Source organism: Dendrobates tinctorius, unplaced genomic scaffold, assembly GCF_039654945.1.
Source record: "Dendrobates tinctorius isolate UK_male_01 unplaced genomic scaffold, ASM3965494v1 ptg000103l, whole genome shotgun sequence".
Classification (NCBI taxonomy): domain Eukaryota; kingdom Metazoa; phylum Chordata; class Amphibia; order Anura; family Dendrobatidae; genus Dendrobates; species Dendrobates tinctorius.
Genome location: NW_027361771.1, coordinates 35,656,462 through 35,674,613, shown reverse-complemented (window position 1 = coordinate 35,674,613; position 18,152 = coordinate 35,656,462). Strand labels below are relative to the sequence as shown.

The following is an 18,152-nucleotide window of genomic DNA, read 5'->3' as shown; positions in this document are numbered from 1 at the left end:
CGGTCATTCGCGCGACGTCATCACGAATGACCGCGAGACGTCGCGATCCCGCGAGAACAGACGTCATCGCGGTAATTGTCGCAAAGGATTACTGGGATCGGGAGCGTAGAGAGAGGCGGGAAGGCTGCGCGGGACGTCAGGTGAGAATAACAATTTTATTTTATTATTATTATTTTTTACATTCTATCTTTTACTATTGATGCCGCATAGGCGGCCTCAATAGTAAAAAGTTGGTCACACTCGTCGAACACTATGACGAGTGTGACCAACCTGTCAATCAGTTCTCCAATCGATGCTCCAGATCGCTTGGAAAACGCTAGCAATTCTGCAAGCTAATTACGCTTGCAAAATGCTAGTTTTTCCGCGGGAATTTAAAATGCGATTTTCCCATGGAATGGAATTCCGGAATTCTCGCGGTAATTTCCGCGAGAGTTCCGCTATGTGTGAACCCAGCCTTAGGCTTCTAGGCAAGAAATAGTTTACAATTATTCTTAAAATTCAAAAATTTAGACTGATCCCCAGTAAACACATCAGGAGTAGGGATTTCTCCTTCGGCTCATTGGGGGACACAGCAAAAAACTACAGTCTCTGTGTCCCCCAATGAGCGTCTCGGAGAAAAGGATTTTACGGTGAGTACTCACAAAAATCCATGTTTCTCCTTCGTCTCATTGGGGGACACAGAGACTGTAGTTTTTTGCTGTGTCCCCCAATGAGCGTCTCGGAGAAAAGGATTTTACGGTGAGTACTCACAAAAATCCATGTTTTTGGTTCAACAGCAGGTGATTGAGCGAGATAGGCAGAAATTTCCCGCACTTCAGCAGCGAGCTGCTCAACACGATTAGACAATTGCTTAATCTCCATTAAAGAAAAAATCCTACGGCCCCAGAGAAAGAGGAAAAAATATATATATAAAAAAAAAAATTCTGACACTTTTTTTTTTACAATTCTCTCCTGCTTTTGAGTACCCTAGAATCTGCGGTTTAGGCTGGTGATTCTGTTATGATTGGGTCACCGAGGAGGAAAACAAGACCAAGCTAAGCCACAGAAAACCAGAGAGGTTGGTAACTAAGCGGATTGCAGACCCCTGATCCTGTCCACACAACTAGCAGTGGCCGTGGAGCGTACCTACGATGATTCTAGACGCCTCAACACAGCCGGAGAACTAAATAAGCCTAAAGCAAGAAAGGTGAAATTAAACTGCCCCAGAGCAGACCCCAAAGGAATAGATAGCCCCCAAACATTTATTGTCGGTGAGACAAGATGAAAACACAAACGCAGGTAGGAAAATAGGATGAGCAAACGATGGGGCCCAAACTAACTAGACGTGACAGGAAAGGAAAGACACTGTCTGCAATCACGCAAAAAACCCTGCAAAAAATGCCCAACACGTCTGATAGAAAAAATACTGAAGTCACTAGACTTCGCCCACTATATCAGCACTCTGGTATATTCTGAAAACAGCAAAGAGAGGCCAATCTAATAAGTAACAAAAACAAACTGGCACAAACAGTAACATACAGATGGAAATTCAGCACAGCCCCAGCCGGGGCTGGCTGACCACACAAAACTGAAATAGACAAATCCAAATCAAATGTGAACAATAGCAAAAGAACACTTAGCTTGAGCATGCAGGGACTGAGCTGGAAACTAAGACCTCAGGAGGCAGGAAAAAATTACCAGCATTGATAGATGGAGTCGGCTGTCTTAAATCCAGTCAGAAACTCCCAATGTCCAGTCGTCCTCCTCATTATCAGGTGGCAGGCCTCTGTTAATTAGATCAGCTCCATTACCTCCTGTAACCACCAGAGGGAACCTGGAAAGAGAACTCGCGACCCCTCTGTCAATACAACCATCTCCACTACCTTCCCCAGCAACCAGAGGTAGGCCAGAAAGTGAATTCACAACAGAAGAGGACTGGAGTGCCACTGGAAACCGGAGAAGACGTCGATCAGAGATTATATTAACACACTTACACTCTATTATGTATATGTTTACAAAGGTTTAGGGAATAAAAAAATAGCAAAAACTTCTGACAGATTCCTTTTGAAGAACTACTCAAGCTATGTAATCAGAGGACAACATGAGGTCGAGGTTAAAACACAGAATTCAGTGATGTGTCACATATCAAGCTGTGTGCTGTTGTTTACAATGGTTTTTAACACTAGGAGATTGTCACTGCCAGATCTGATGTGCACCCCAACTGCTAGTCCTACTCTGCCGCCTCCTGTGATAAGCAGTTCACTGTCAATAGACTATGTACATGGAGAGCCAGGTGTGGGCAGGGTTAGCTTTCTCAGCTCTGCTACATTGCTAAATTTAAAAGCTCTGATTGTGTCAGAATGGCTGCACCCAGGAAACATACATCGTTGGATTCAGGGTCTTTTTGTTTACATTGGGCTACTCTCAAATGATGTAGCAAAAACCTCCTGATGGATTCCCTTTAAGAGAGTTTGACTCCAAGTAGCTGAACCCATGTGTAAGGGCACCAAATTCAGATCATTAGCCCCACCTCAGTCTATTAACTTTACTCATTGATACACAGAGATACAAAGATCAGAAAATTCTAGCCATCAACAACAATGTGATTGAGCTGCTGGGAATACTGCGACATTATATTATATGGATGATTATTTTATCATTGTGTGTCAGGTTCCTATAAGGTGTCAGGATGTCACTGTCCATTTCTTTATGCAGGATTGAGAGTATATAGAAGGACACAAGGACACTGTGATGGAGAACCATATGCATCATATGTCACTAGGTAAGCAGAGGGTTATCAATTCTTGTGAAGAAATTTTGAATGTCACACTGGAACACCCAACTTCCAGCCAAACCTACTGTAAAATCAATGTATTCTGTATCTTGTGAAGGTGGGTCTACAGAGAAAATATCATCAGAGGGATGTCACACTCCTCTCTTTTCGGAGGAAGATGATCAAGTATGTGATATTGACTTCTATTACATTTTAGAATATGATAAGTACCAAGGGATTGAGGCAAAGTTATTCCATGTGATTATTTTTTTGTTTCTTCAGGATGAAGATATGAATGATCTTAAAATAACCATTATTACAGAAGAGGAGGAAGAAGAGATGTATGTGATGGGTGATCAGCAGTGTAAAGAAGAGGAAAGTCCCGTAGAGATCAGCCCAAGTAAGCAATGGCTGCCATATACAGAAGAGTCCAGCACTTTATCCTACACCCTACTCCTATAGAATAAAATGTATAGTATTTGCTGAGCCTCAATCACTGCTCTACAACTATAAGAATTCTGCTTTTGATCAAAACAAATCATGTAATTTTTAATGCAAGTTAATTAAATATGTTCACTACAGGTAAAATCATGACATATTGTGTTTATTTTACATTGTCTACCATTAGACAGATTGGGCTGCAGAAATATACGCTTTTGTTAGTTCTTCATCAGAATTGAGTCTACTTTAGACTTTTTTTCTGAAGATTTTTTTTCTTCATTTTTGGTAAATGCTGTAAGATTTAGCTAATCTTTGCGATGTGTATAGTTTGGCCAAATGTGTCGTTTGTAGAAATAACTGAAATGGCTACCCTTATTGATACGTGGGGCATCTTACATCAGTTTACATCAATCCACTTTAAGACTATATTTAAGAATGACATGCAATGTATTGTTACTGTTTCTCATTTAGCTGGATCGATGAAGAGAAATAAAGAGCTCCAAGAGATAAGTTCAAGGCCTCTTTCTTCCCCAGATGATGCAGAGGAAGAAGATAATCTTGATCTTGTCCAATCGGATCACCAGGTACCGTTAATTGAAGTCTCAATAAAGTGTCAATAATTTTTTAAAACTAGAATTATTTTATATCATGATTTTTTTTAATCTATTTAGGATGAAGATTTGCTTGATATTAAAATTAAAGTTGAAGAAGAGGAGACATCAGATATGGAAGGTGACATGCAGCTCAAAGAGGAGGAGATTCCAGTGAACATCAGCACAAATATGCCCCAAGCGCTTCACAGTAGAGATCCACCATTTGATCCCTCAACTAATGAGGAATATTCTCATAATACAAGCACAGATAAGTTTCATGGAACCCTATATCCCCTATATCCCTGTTCTGAATGTGGAAAGTACTTTAAAAAGAAGACAAATCTTATCCGACATCAGAGAATTCACACAGGGGAGAAGCCATTTCCATGTTCTGAATGTGGAAAATGTTTTACCCAGAAATGTGACTACATTCAACACCAGAGAGTTCACACTGGTGAAAAGCCATTTTCATGCTTAGATTGCGGGAAATCATTTACAAAAAAGTCCAATCTTGTTGAGCACCAAAGAATTCACACGGGGGAAAAGCCATTTTCATGTTTTGAGTGCGATAAATGTTTTGCAAGAAAATCAGAACTTTTTCGACATGAGAGGAGTCTTCACACTGGCAAGAGACCGATTTCATGTACTGTGTGTGGGAAACGTTTCACCCAGAAATCTGATTTAGTGCAGCATAAGAACCTTCACACAGCACAGGAGTGGCATTCATGTTCTGAATGTGGGAAATGCTTTACATGGAGGTATAACCTTGTCAAACATCAGAGAGTCCATACAGGGGAAAAGCCATTTCCCTGCCCTGAGTGCGGGAAGTGTTTTACCAAGAAGGGTAACCTTGATGAACATCAGAAACTTCATGCTGGGGAGAAACCATTTTCCTGTTCTAACTGTGGGAAATGTTTTACATCAAAATCTAACCTTGTCACACATCAGCGAACTCACACGGGGGAGAAGCCATTTTCCTGTTCTCAATGTGGGAAATGTTATACGAGGAAGTTTAACCTTGTTGAACATCAGAAAGTTTGTGAAAAGTCACTGTAGTCCCTGTTTCCTCCATTTGTCAGTCACTACTTAAGAAAACTCATGAGTAAACGGAATGCTATGGATTAAAATGTTAACACTATCACCCCTAAATATAAGTTACCATATTTTTGGTACTATAGGATGTATTTTGCTGAGCAAAAACCTCACTTTTACTTATCCAGGTCTATTAACGTTTTGGATTTACCAACAGCACTGTAGTAAAACAAACAAAAGAATACAACGGTCTTTGAAGGGGGCTTAGATTTATGCAAACACTTGGACTACATTACTGGATCATAAATGCATTTCCCAAGCTAGAAGCCTATAAATTTAAAGGGCAGGTGGGATTCAGCGTTAATAAATTACCTGCCCTTTAAATTAGTAGGCTCTTAGCCCAGGAGAGCCATGTTTGATAATTATTAGATTAGGATCCCATCAAAGATACACCTTGGGGTGCCTTTGGTGGGTACACATAAATTGGCCAATTTGTGTGCTAAGTACTTTCATAGCAGCTTGCAAATGTTAACATCTGCCATTTTCTGTTCAGACGGCTGGTCAGTTTTTTGGTTATTGACAGCACTGTATTTGTTCAATAATAAAATTATTTAAAAAAATACAGATTGCCTAAAAATTATGCACACAGTGTAAAGAAGTGGAGCCGTGAATAATATACATTTTAATTAATTAAGGTAGATTTGGGACATAATAGATCTATTGTTAGTGTTCATTTTTATCATACACACAGCTTTATAGCACACACAATATATACACTGCAGCGCTCACATATTCACAATATGCACATTAACTGCTAAATGTGCACGCGCACACACACACACAGCTCTGCGACAACCTAGATAATGCTTAACCCCTTAATGACAGCTGATGCACCTTTTTATGGCGACGGTTAAGGGCACTTAAACCACAACGCCGCTTTTTAATGTCGCTGAGGTTTAAGTGTATAGCGCCCCCAGAGTCGGAATTTCTCTGGGGTCTCAGCTTCCGGGGGTAGCCGAGACCCCAAAGAACATGATTTGGGTCCGATTTGCCATTTAATTTTTCTATCTTCTGATGTGATCACACATCAGAAGAAGGAGAAGTAATAGGGTTCACAATCCCCTCCTGGTACCTCCCGGTGTCCCTGGGCCCTCCTGTTTCCCCCACGGCCGCCAGCGTCTTCTTCCGGTAAGAAAATGGCGGGCACATCCGGCAACAATAGGAGATTTTTCCTAGTGGTTCATTTTGATCACTGTGATAGACCCCATTATAGTGATCAAAATAAAAAAAAAATAGTAAATCAAACTCCCCTTTATCACCCCCGTAGTTTTGGAAAAGTAATAAAATAAAAAAAATTATTTATTTCCATTTTCCCATTAGTGTTAGTGTTAGGCTAAAATGAGTTGGGCTAAAGTTAGGTTTAGGGTTGTTGCTAAAGTTAGGGTTAGGGTTGGGGCTAAAGTTAGGGTTAGTGTTGGGGTTAGGGTTATGGTTAGGGGTGTGTTGGCGTTAGGATTGTGGTTGGGATTAGGGTTAGGGGTGTGTTGGGATTAGGGTTAGGGGTGTGTTGGGGTTAGGGTTGGAGTTAGAATTGGGGGTTTCCACTGTTTAGGCACATCAGGGACTCTCCAAACGCGACATGGCGTCCGATTTCAATTCCAGCCAATTCTGAGTTGAAAAAGTCAAATGGTGCTCCTTCCGAGCTCTGCCTTGCACCCAAACAGTGGTTTACCACCTCATATAGGGTAACTGCGTACTCAGGACAAATCGGACAACTTTTGGGGTCCAATTTCTCACGTTACCCTTGTGAAAATAAAAAATTGGGGGCTAAAAAAATCATTTTTGTGGGAAAAAAAAGATTTTTTATTTTCAGAGCTCTGCGTTATAAACTTTAGTTAAATAAGTTCCTTGGGGGTCTAGTTTCCAAAATGGGGGGTTTATAATGTTTAGGCACATCAAGGGGCTCTGCAAACGCAACATGACGCCTGCAGACCATTCCTTCAAAGTCTGTATTCCAAAACGTCACTACTTCCCTTCCGGGCTCCGACGTGTGCCCATACAGTAGTTTTCACCCACATATGGGGTATCGGTGTACTCAGGACAAATTGCACAACAACTTTTGGGGTCCAATTTCTCCTGTTACCCTTGTGAAAATAAAAAATTGGGGGCTAAAAAATCATTTTTGTGGAAAAAAATGATTTTTTATTTTCACGACTCTGCGTTATAAACGTTAGTGAAACACTTGGGTCTTCAAAGTTCTCACCACACATCTAGATAAGTTCCTTGGGGGGGGTCTAGTTTCCAAAATGGTGTCACTTGTGGGGGGTTTCCACTGTTTAGGCACATCGAGGCTCTCCAAACGTCTGATCTCAATTCCAGCCAATTCTTCATTGAAAAAGTCAAATGATGCTCCTTCCCTTCCAAGCTCTGCCATGCGCCCAAACAGTGTTTTACCCCCCACATATGGGGTATCAGCGTACTCAGGGCAAATTGCGCAGCAACTTTTGTTGTTCATTTTCACTTTTTACATTTGGGAAAATAAAAAACTGGTTCTGAAGTAAAATATTTGTGAAAAAAAGGTAAATGTTCATTTTTTTCCTTCCATATTGCTTCAGGTTCTGTGAAGCACGTAAACTTCTTGAATGTGGTTTTAAGCTCCTTGAGGGGGTGCAGTTTTTAGAATGGTGTCACTTTTGGGTATTTTCTATCATATAGACCCCTCAAGGTGACTTCAAATATGAGGTGGTCCCTAAAAAAAATGGTTTTGTAAATTTTGCTGTAAAAATGAGAAATCGCTGGTCAACTTTTAAGTTATATCTTCCTAACAAAAAAAATTTGTTTCCAAAATTGTTCTGATTTAAAGTTGACATGTGGGAAATGTTATTTATTAACTATTTTGTGTGACATATCTCTAATTTAACCCCTTCATGACCCAGCCTATTTTTACCTTAATGACCTGGCCATTTTTTGCAATTCTGACCAGTGTCCCTTTATGAGGTAATAACTCTGGAACACTTCAACGCATCTTAGCGATTCTGAGATTGTTTTTTCGTGACATATTGGGCTTCATGTTAGTGGTAAACTTAGGTCGATAATTTTTGCGTTTATTTGTGAAAAAAACAGAAAATTTTGAAAATTTCGCAATTTTCAAATTTTGAATTTTTATTCTGTTAAACCAGAGAGTGATGTGACACAAAATAGTTACTAAATAACATTTCCCACATGTCTACTTTACATCAGCACAATTTTGGAAACAATTTTTTTTTTTGTTAGGAAGTTATAAGGGTTAAAAGTTGACCAGCGATTTCTCATTTTTACAACAATATTTACAAAACCATTTTTTTTAGGGACCACCTCACATTTGAAGTCACTTTGAGGGGTCTATATGGCAGAAAATACCCAAAAGTGACACCATTCTAAAAACTGCACCCCTCAAGCTACTCAAAACTATATTCTAGGAGATTATTAACCCTTCAGGTGCTTCACAGGAACTAAAGCAACGTGGAAGGAAAAAATGGACATTTTATTTTTTGCACCACAAATTTTCTTTTATTATTAATTTTTTTCATTTTCACATGGGCTACAGGATAAAATGGATCATAAAATTTGTTGGGCAATTTCTCCTGAGTACACCGATACCTCATATGTGGTCATAAACCACTGTTTGGGCGCACGGCAGGGCTCGGAAGGGAAGGAGCACATTTGACTTTTTGAATGGAAAATATGCTGGAATATTTAGCGCTTGCCATGTTGCGTTTGGAGAGTCGCTGTGCGCCTAAGCACTGGAGATTCCCCCCAAGTGACCCCATTTTGGAAACTAGACCCCCCAAGGAACTTATCTACATGCATAGTGATCACTTTGAACCCCCCAGGTGCTTCACAAATTGATCGGTGAAACAAAAGGTACTTTTTTTTCACAAAAATTTTCTTTTGGTCTCAGTTTTTTCATTTTCACATGGGCAACAGGATAAAATGGATCCTAAAATGTGTTGGGCAATTTCTCCTGAGTGCACAGATACCTTATATGTGGTCATAAACCACTCTTTGGGCGCACGGCAGCTTCCGTAAGTGAAGGAGCGCTATTTGACTTTTTTAATGGAAAATTCGCTCCAATCGTTATCGGACACCATGTCGCATTTGGAGAGCCCCTGTGTACCTAAACATTGGAGCTCCCCCACAAGTGACACCATTTTGGAAACTAGACCCCTTAAGGAACTTATCTAGATGTGTAGGGAGCACTTTGAACCCCCAAGTGCTTCACAAAAGTTTATAACGTAGAGCAGTGAAAATAAAAAATCATTTTTTTTCCTCAAAAAAGATTTTTTTAGCACGTTATTTTTTATTTTCACAAGGGTAACAGGAGAAATTGGACCACAAAAGTTGTTGTCCAGTTTGTCCTGAGTACGCTGGTACCCCATATGTGGGGGGGAACCACTGTTTGGGCGCACGGCAGGGCTCAGAAGGGAAGGAGTGCCATTTGACTTTTTGAAATGAAAATTAGCTCCAATCGTTAGCGGACACCATGTCGTGTTTGGAGAGCCCCTGTGTGCCTAAACTTTGGAGCTCCCCCACAAATGACCCCAGTATGGAAACTGGACCCCCTAAGGAACTTATCTAGATGCATAGTGAGCACTTTGAACCCCCAGGTGCTTCACAGAAGTTTATAACGCAGAGCCGTGAAAATAAAAAATATTTTTTTTTCTTAAAAAAAATATTTTTAGTCCGCAATTTTTTATTTTCACAGGGGTACCAGGATAAATTGGACCCCAAAAGTTGTTGTACAGTTAGTCCTGAGTACACTGGTACCCCATATGTGGGGGGGGACCACTGTTTGGGCACACGTCGGGGCTCAGCAGGGAGGTAGTGACATTTTGAAATGCTGACTTTGATGGCATGGTCTGAGGGTGTCATGTTACATTTGCAGAGCCCCTGTGTGCCTAAACAGTAGAAACCCCCGGCATGTGACCTCATTTTGGAAACTAGACCCCCCAAGGAACTTATCTAGATGTGTGGTGAGCACCTTGAACCCCCAAGTGCTTCACAGAAGTTTATAACGCAGAGCCGTGAAAATAAAAAATCATTTTTTTTCCTCAAAAAAAAAAAGATTTTTAGCCCGCAATTTTTTTCACAACAGTAACAGGATGAATTGGACCCCAAAAGTTGTTGTACAATTTGTCCTGAGTACGCTGATACCCCATATGTGGGGGGGAACCACTGTTTGGGCACACGTCAGGGCTCGGAAGGGAAGTAGTGACATTTTGAAATGCTGACTTTGATGGCATGGTCTGCGGGTGTCATGTTACATTTGCAGAGCCCTTGATGTACCTAAACTGTTGAAACCCCCCACAAGTGACCCCATTTTGGAAACTATACCCCATAAGGAAGTTGCCTAGATGTGTAGTGAGCACCTTGAACCCCCAAGTGCTTCACAGAAGTTTATAACGCAGAGCCGTGAAAATAAAAAATCATTTTTTTCCTCAAAAAAAAAAAGATTTTTAGCCCGCAATTTTTTTTCACAACAGTAACAGGATGAATTGGACCCCAAAAGTCGTTGTACAATTTGTCCTGAGTACGCTGATACCCCATATGTGGGGGGGAACCACTGTTTGGGCACACGTCAGGGCTCGGAAGGGAAGTAGTGACATTTTGAAATGCTGACTTTGATGGCATGGTCTGCGAGTGTCATGTTACATTTGCAGAGCCCTTGATGTACCTAAACTGTTGAAACCCCCCACAAGTGACCCCATTTTGGAAACTATACCCCATAAGGAAGTTGCCTAGATGTGTAGTGAGCACCTTGAACCCCCAAGTGCTTCACAGAAGTTTATAACGCAGAGCCGTGAAAATAAAAAATCATTTTTTTCCTCAAAAAAAAAAAGATTTTTAGCCCGCAATTTTTTTTCACAACAGTAACAGGATGAATTGGACCCCAAAAGTCGTTGTACAATTTGTCCTGAGTACGCTGATACCCCATATGTGGGGGGGAACCACTGTTTGGGCACACGTCAGGGCTCGGAAGGGAAGTAGTGACATTTTGAAATGCTGACTTTGATGGCATGGTCTGCGAGTGTCATGTTACATTTGCAGAGCCCTTGATGTACCTAAACTGTTGAAACCCCCCACAAGTGACCCCATTTTGGAAACTATACCCCATAAGGAAGTTGCCTAGATGTGTAGTGAGCACCTTGAACCCCCAAGTGCTTCACAGAAGTTTATAAACGCAGAGCCGTGAAAATAAAAAATCATTTTTTTTCCTCAAAAAAAAAAAAGATTTTTAGCCCGCAATTTTTTTTCACAACAGTAACAGGATGAATTGGACCGCAAAAGTTGTTGTACAATTTGTCCTGAGTACGCTGATACCCCATATGTGGGGGGGAACCACTGTTTGGGCACACGTCAGGGCTCGGAAGGGAAGTAGTGACATTTTGAAATGCTGACTTTGATGGCATGGTCTGCGGGCGTCATGTTACATTTGCAGAGCCCTTGATGTACCTAAACTGTTGAAACCCCCCACAAGTGACCCCATTTTGGAAACTATACCCCATAAGGAAGTTGCCTAGATGTGTAGTGAGCACACTGAACCCCCAAGTGCTTCACAGAAGATTATAACGCAGAGCCATGAAAATAAAAAGATTTTTTTCCTCAAAAAAATGATTTTTTAGCTCGCAATTTTTTATTTTCACAAGGGTAACAGGAGAAATTGGACCCCAAAAGTTGTTGCCCAGTTTGTCCTGAGTATGCTGGTACCCCATATGTGGGGGGGAACCATTGTTTGGGCACACGTCAGGGCTCGGAATGGAAGTAGTGACGTTTTGAAATGCAGACTTTGATGGAATAGTCTGCGGTCGTAATTACGTTTGCAGAGCCCCTGATGTGCCTAAACAGTGGAAACTCCCCACAAGTGACCCCATTTTGGAAACTAGACCTTCCAAGGAACGTATGTAAGATGTGTTGTGAGCACTTTGAACCCCCAAGTGCTTCACAGAAGTTTATAATGCAGAGACGTGAAAATGAAAAAATAATTTTTTTCCACAAAAATAATTTTTTAGCCCCCAATTTTTTATTTTCCCAAGGGTAACACGGGAAATTAGTCCCCAAAAGTTGTTGTGCAATTTTTCCTGAGTACGCTGATACCCCATATGTTGGGGTAAACCACTGTTTGGGCACATGTCAGGGCTTGGAAGGGAGGGTGCACCGTTTGACTTTTTGAACGCAAAATTGGCTGGAATCAATGGTTGCACCATGTCGCGTTTGGAGACCCCCTAATGTGCCTAAACAGTGGAAACCCCTCAATTCTAACTCCAACCCTAACCCCAACACACCCCTAACCACAGCCCTAACCCTAACACATCCCTAACCACAAGCCTAACCCTAATTCCAACGCTAACCCTAATTCCAACCCTAACCCTAATTCCAACCCTAATTCCAACCCTAACCCTAATTCCAACCCTAACCCTCTTTCCAACCCTAACCCTCTTTCCAATCCTAACCCTAACCCTCTTTCCAACCCTAACCCTCTTTCCAACCCTAACCCTCTTTCCAACCCTAACCCTAACCCTCTTTCCAACCCTAACCCTCTTTCCAACCCTAACCCTAACCCTCTTTTCAACCCTAACCCTAACCCTCTTTTCAACCCTAACCCTAACCCTCTTTTCAACCCTAACCCTAACCCTAATGGAAAAATAAAAATAAAAATATTTTCTTTACTTTATTAGTTGTGCCTACCTATGGGGGTGATAATCGGGGGGTTTATTTACTTTTTCTTTCATTTTGATCACTGTGAGAGTGATCAAAATGAAAGAATGGAATCTGCAGCCGGCAGATTCGGGCGGGCGCACCGCGCATGCGCCCGCCATTTTCAAGATGGCGGCGCCCATGAACCGGACCCGCCGGACACCGGGAGCGACAGGGGGACTTAGAAGGTGCCGGGGGAGATGAGATGGGGTGAGGGGGTTATCGGAAGCTGGCGAGGAGCAGAGGGAATGGGAGGGGGGCAGATGATGACAGCGGCGGCAGATCGCTGCTGTCATTCAGTTGCGGGGGGGGCGATCGCCGGTGGGGGGGGGGTGGAATCGGTGTTTCCAGCCATGTCTGATGCTACAGCAGCATCGGCCATGGCTGGATTGTAATATTTCATCAATTTTCATTGATGAAATATTACTATCGCTCTGATTGGCTGTTTCACTTTTAACAGCCAATCAGAGCGATCGTAGCCACGTGGGGGCGAAGCCACGCCCCCTGTGGCGAAGAACAAAGCCCCCTGTATCTGCGGGTCGGGTGACCTTTCAGTGACCCCGGTCACCCGACCCGCAGGGGGGCTTTAAAGTCATGACGCCACATAGGCGTCATGGGTCGTTCTGGCACGACTTTTCATGATGCCTACGTGGCGTCAAAGGTCGTGAAGGGGTTAAAGGCATAAAAATGAAAAGTTTGAAACTTGTGAAATTTTCAAAATTTTTGCCATGTTTTTTTTCATAAATAAACGCAAGTCATATCAAAGAAATTTTACCACTAGCATGAAGTACAATATGCCATGAAAAAAACAATCTCACAATCAGTGGAATCCGTTAAACACCCTTAGAGGCCCTTGAATCTGTCAGGACCTGCAGCATCCATGCATCTTAAAGCAACGCTCAAGCATTTTTTTGTATGTGAGTGCAGTACATGTAGTTTTCATGCCCACTTCGGCACCACGTGACTGTGGGGCTGTGTTTTGTCCTGCCAATTCACACAGGGTTGCTGTCTGAAGCAGAGGTCACTTTTTTAAATCTTAATGCAAGTCTGTGGGAATTCGGAACTAGGCTGTGTTCTTAGTTTCATAGACTTGTATTGAGAAAAGTGACTTCTGTAACATGCACAGCGATCCAGCTTACAAAAACCATTATATGGTGCCATACCAGGGCTGAAAATAAATGAAGACGCTAATCCGATGAGCATGTAACTACATGTGTTACACTCACATATGTGATCCCTAACAAAAAGATCGGACAAAAAAAAGTTTGGAGTGGAAATTTTAAGTCATGTGCAGGTCCTGCTAGCTTCCCAGACTGATCGATGTTGGGTAGAGTAGAGGAAACTATGCCTCTATCGTTTTCTCTGTGAGTGGGAAGGACATAGTCAGCGATCATGAAAATTTTGGTCATCCATTATCTAACTTAGACAAGAGTAAGCTTCCGAAGAATGAGCAGGACAACCATAGCCTTCTATACAATTTCTCTTTGCAGCGCTGGAAACATTCAGAGAAAGCAATGCAGAAAAGAAGGGGAAAGACAAAATAAAGAAAATGATCAAAGAGATGAATCACAAGAGGATGGATGCCTGGTAACCATACTTGATAGCGGCTACCCATCCAAACATTAAGCAGAAGAGACAGTTTTTCGATAATCTATACACAGGATAGATCCTCTGGTTACAATGGAGAGTAAAATTCTGTCCATAGCACCCTGGCCAGTGGCGCTTTCTCAGACATTCAGTAAAAAAACTACTGCTGAAGCACTCTAACGTAACTTGCTATATGTTCTCCCGGGAGGCAAAAGTAACCTACGCGTTTGAGGTAACATTCATCCTCGGGGATTATGGCTCCAATCAGCTTGACAGTCTTTTAAGGTTACGCGCACACGTTGCAGATTTAGGTGCGTTTCTGCAGTGTCTTTGGACTCGCGGAATTGCAACAAATCCGCAGTGTAGTGCACAGCCAATGTTAGTCAATGTGAAGTTAAGAATTGGTGTGCACATGCTGCTGAAAAATCCGCGCAGATTTGCAGAGTTTTATTTTCCTCGCAGCATGTCAATTCCGTTTGAGGATCTGCAGTGTTTCTGCACCCATTGGCTTAAATTGAGTTAGGCACATCCACAGCAAAACTGCAGATATAAAAAAGATTTGCGGTTTTGCTGTGGAATGTGGGTGTGAGAAACGCAGATTGGGAGGAGGGAAGTGTGTGGGCGGAGACTGTGGGCAGAGAATATGTGCGTGTCTGTTTGTGGGTGTCTGCGTGTATCTGTGTCTGTGTATGGGGGTCTGCGAGGCTGTGTGTGTGCGCGCTGGTCTGTGTGTAGGCAGGCAGGCATCCAATGGGACTACTAGTCCCATCCGGCTATGTCTGCTATAGTGAGAGCATTAGCCAATGATGGGACAGTAGTAGTCCCATCATCCGGCTACTGTGTTGAATAGTAAAAAAAAAAACACACAAAGTATACATACTCACCGTACAGCTAATTCCTGATGCCCTCGATCACCTGAAAAAAATAATAATATATTCCCTGTTCTGACATAATCCATTTAATAACAAGTGTCCCACGACGATCTCCCATGTAGAGCTGTTACATCAGCAGATGTGACCGCTCTCCTGGGGTTCCCGGTGTACAGTGACGGAGATAATCCTCCGCACTGTATCACTCTGCCGCCGACAGGTCACCTGAGTTCATCATGTCACTTACAGCACCGCTGCGTGAGAAAATTCTCACACAGCAGTGGGTGCCGTAAAGCGAGAGCCTGAACTCCAAAGATACACTGCGGGAGGGTTATCTCCGGTCAGTGTGTCATCGATGGCCCTGTAGAGCGGTCACATCTGCTGATGTGACTGCTCTATAGGGAGATCGTTGTGGGACACTCGTTATTAAAGGAATTACGTCAGACCAGGGAGTATACTGTTGGTTTATTATTTTGTGTTTTTTTTTTACAGGAGATCGATGGCTTCGGGGAATTAGGCGTACAATAAAAGATGGAAGTCTGTGGTGTTTTATTTCATTAAAAGACTGACTGTTTTTTTAACCCATCAATAACTATAGGATTAGAAATGGATAGGCGTCTTATTGACGCCTCTCCATTACTAACCGGGCTTGATGTCACCTTACAATACAAAGGTGACATTAACCCCTTATTACCCAATGGCCAATATCCATGGTCCCTTCCTAGGCTATGAATATCAGCCCACAGCTGTCTGCATAGCCTTTCTGGCTATTAATTATAGGGTTACCCTACGTCTTTTTTTGGGGGGGAGGTTCCTCTAGTTTAATAGCCAGTAAAAGCTAAATATACAGCTGCAGGCAGATAGTCATAGCCTGGGAAAATCCATGGGTATTAACCCCTTCCCAGGCTATAAACATCGGCCCCCAGTTGCTGGCTTTCCCTCTCTGGCGCAGAAAATTGCGCGGGAGCCCACGCCATTTTTTAAATTTTTTTTTAAATTAAACATTGCGTTAGGCAGGAGTCACACTTGCAAGAAACTCGCATGAGTCTTGCACCTCAATACCCAGCACTCAGGACCAGAGTGTGCAGCTGCATGTACAGTGCCAACAAGTAGTATTCAACCCCCTGCAGATTTAGCAGGTTTGATAAGATGCAAATAAGTTAGAGCCTTCAAACTTCACACAAGAGCAGGATTTATTAACAGATGCATAAATCTTACAAACCAAAAAGTTATGTTGCTCAGTTAAATTTTAATAAATTTTAAACATAAAAGTGTGGGTCAATTATTATTCAACCCCTAGGTTTGTGGAATAACCCTTGTTTGCAATTACAGCTAATAATCGTCTTTTATAAGACCTGATCAGGCCGGCACAGGTCTCTGGAGTTATCTTGGCCCACTCCTCCATGCAGATCTTCTCCAAGTTATCTAGGTTCTTTGGGTGTCTCATGTGGACTTTAGTCTTGAGCTCCTTCCACAAGTTTTCAATTGGGTTAAGGTCAGGAGACTGACTAGGCCACTCCAACACCTTGATTTTTTGCCTCTTGAACCAGGCCTTGGTTTTCTTGGCTGTGTGCTTTGGGTCGTTGTCTTGTTGGAAGATGAAATGCCGACCCATCTTAAGATCCTTGATGGAGGAGCGGAGGTTCTTGGCCAAAATCTCCAGGTAGGCCATGCTATCCATCTTCCCATGGATGCGGACCAGATGGCCAGGCCCCTTGGCTGAGAAACAGCCCCACAGCATGATGCTGCCACCACCATGCTTGACTGTAGGGATGGTATTCTTGGGGTCGTATGCAGTGCCATCCAGTCTCCAAACGTCACGTGTGTGGTTGGCACCAAAGATCTCGATCTTGGTCTCATCAGACCAGAGAACCTTGAACCAGTCTGTCTCAGAGTCCTCCAAGTGATCCTGAGCAAACTGTAGACGAGCCTTGACATGACGCTTTGAAAGTAAAGGTACCTTACGGGCTCGTCTGGAACGGAGACCATTGCGGTGGAGTACGTTACTTATGGTATTGACTGAAACCAATGTCCCCACTGCCATGAGATCTTCCCGGAGCTCCTTCCTTGTTGTCCTTGGGTTAGCCTTGACTCTTCGGACAAGCCTGGCCTCGGCACGGGAGGAAACTTTCAAAGTCTGTCCAGGCCGTGGAAGGCTAACAGTAGTTCCATAAGCCTTCCACTTCCGGATGATGCTCCCAACAGTGGAGACAGGTAGGCCCAACTCCTTGAAAAGGGTTTTGTACCCCTTGCCAGCCTTGTGACCCTCCACGATCTTGTCTCTGATGGCCTTGGAATGCTCCTTTGTCTTTCCATGTTGACCATGTATGAGTGCTGTTCACAAGTTTGGGGAGGGTCTTAAATAGTCAGAAAAGGCTGGAAAAAGAGATAATTAATCCAAACATGTGAAGCTCATTGTTCTTTGTGCCTGAAATACTTCTTAATACTTTAGGGGAACCAAACAGAATTCTGGTGGTTTGAGGGGTTGAATAATAAATGACCCTCTGAATAAACTTTTCACAATTTAAAAAAAAAACAAAGAAATAACATTCTTTTTTGCTGCAGTGCATTTCACACTTCCAGGCTGATCTACAGTCCAAATGTCACAATGCCAAGTTAATTCCGAATGTGTAAACCTGCTAAATCTGCAGGGGGTTGAATACTACTTGTAGGCACTGTATTTCTATGCAGCTGAATGCTCCGGTCCGATTGCCGGCGGCAGTGCCGAGTATTAAGGTGCGAGACTCGTGTAAGTTTCTCGAAAGTGTGACCCCGGCCTAACGCAGATTTTTTTATCTATAGTTATATGTATCTATAGATCTTTCTATCTATAGATATATCTATCCATCTATCTATAGATACATGTATATCTATCCTATCTATCTATAGAAATATCTATCTATAAGATACTGTATATGTATAGATAGATATACTGTATCTATATACAAAAAAACCTGACCAGCACCTTCCAAGTGTGAACAGGTGCAAGCTGCAGTGACTGCAAAACATATATGAAAAAGGCACAGCAGCACCCTGTGAATGCCAAGAGAGTAGTAAGGGGGCTGTATTACTCGTCAAAAAGAAATCTGACAGGTGCCACGCCCCTATCAAAGTGTATCAAACACGCCCCTTTTATACAATTTG

General features: G+C 42.4%; 1 protein-coding gene across 2 annotated transcripts in view; it reads left to right on the top strand.

Moving 5' to 3' along the window:
- The window catches only part of LOC141100198 (uncharacterized), a 31,591-nt gene extending 26,151 nt beyond the window's left edge, over positions 1-5,440 (top strand). For both annotated transcript variants that reach the window (XM_073588522.1, XM_073588523.1), the window contains exons 2-6: positions 2,695-2,761; positions 2,871-2,938; positions 3,035-3,152; positions 3,665-3,777; positions 3,865-5,440. In XM_073588522.1, coding sequence (XP_073444623.1) covers positions 2,731-2,761; positions 2,871-2,938; positions 3,035-3,152; positions 3,665-3,777; positions 3,865-4,842 — 1,308 coding nt within the window. In that variant the 5' untranslated portion in view covers positions 2,695-2,730 and the 3' untranslated portion in view covers positions 4,843-5,440. The remainder of the gene's footprint in view (positions 1-2,694; positions 2,762-2,870; positions 2,939-3,034; positions 3,153-3,664; positions 3,778-3,864) is intronic.
- The last annotated feature ends 12,712 nt before the right edge of the window (positions 5,441-18,152 follow it).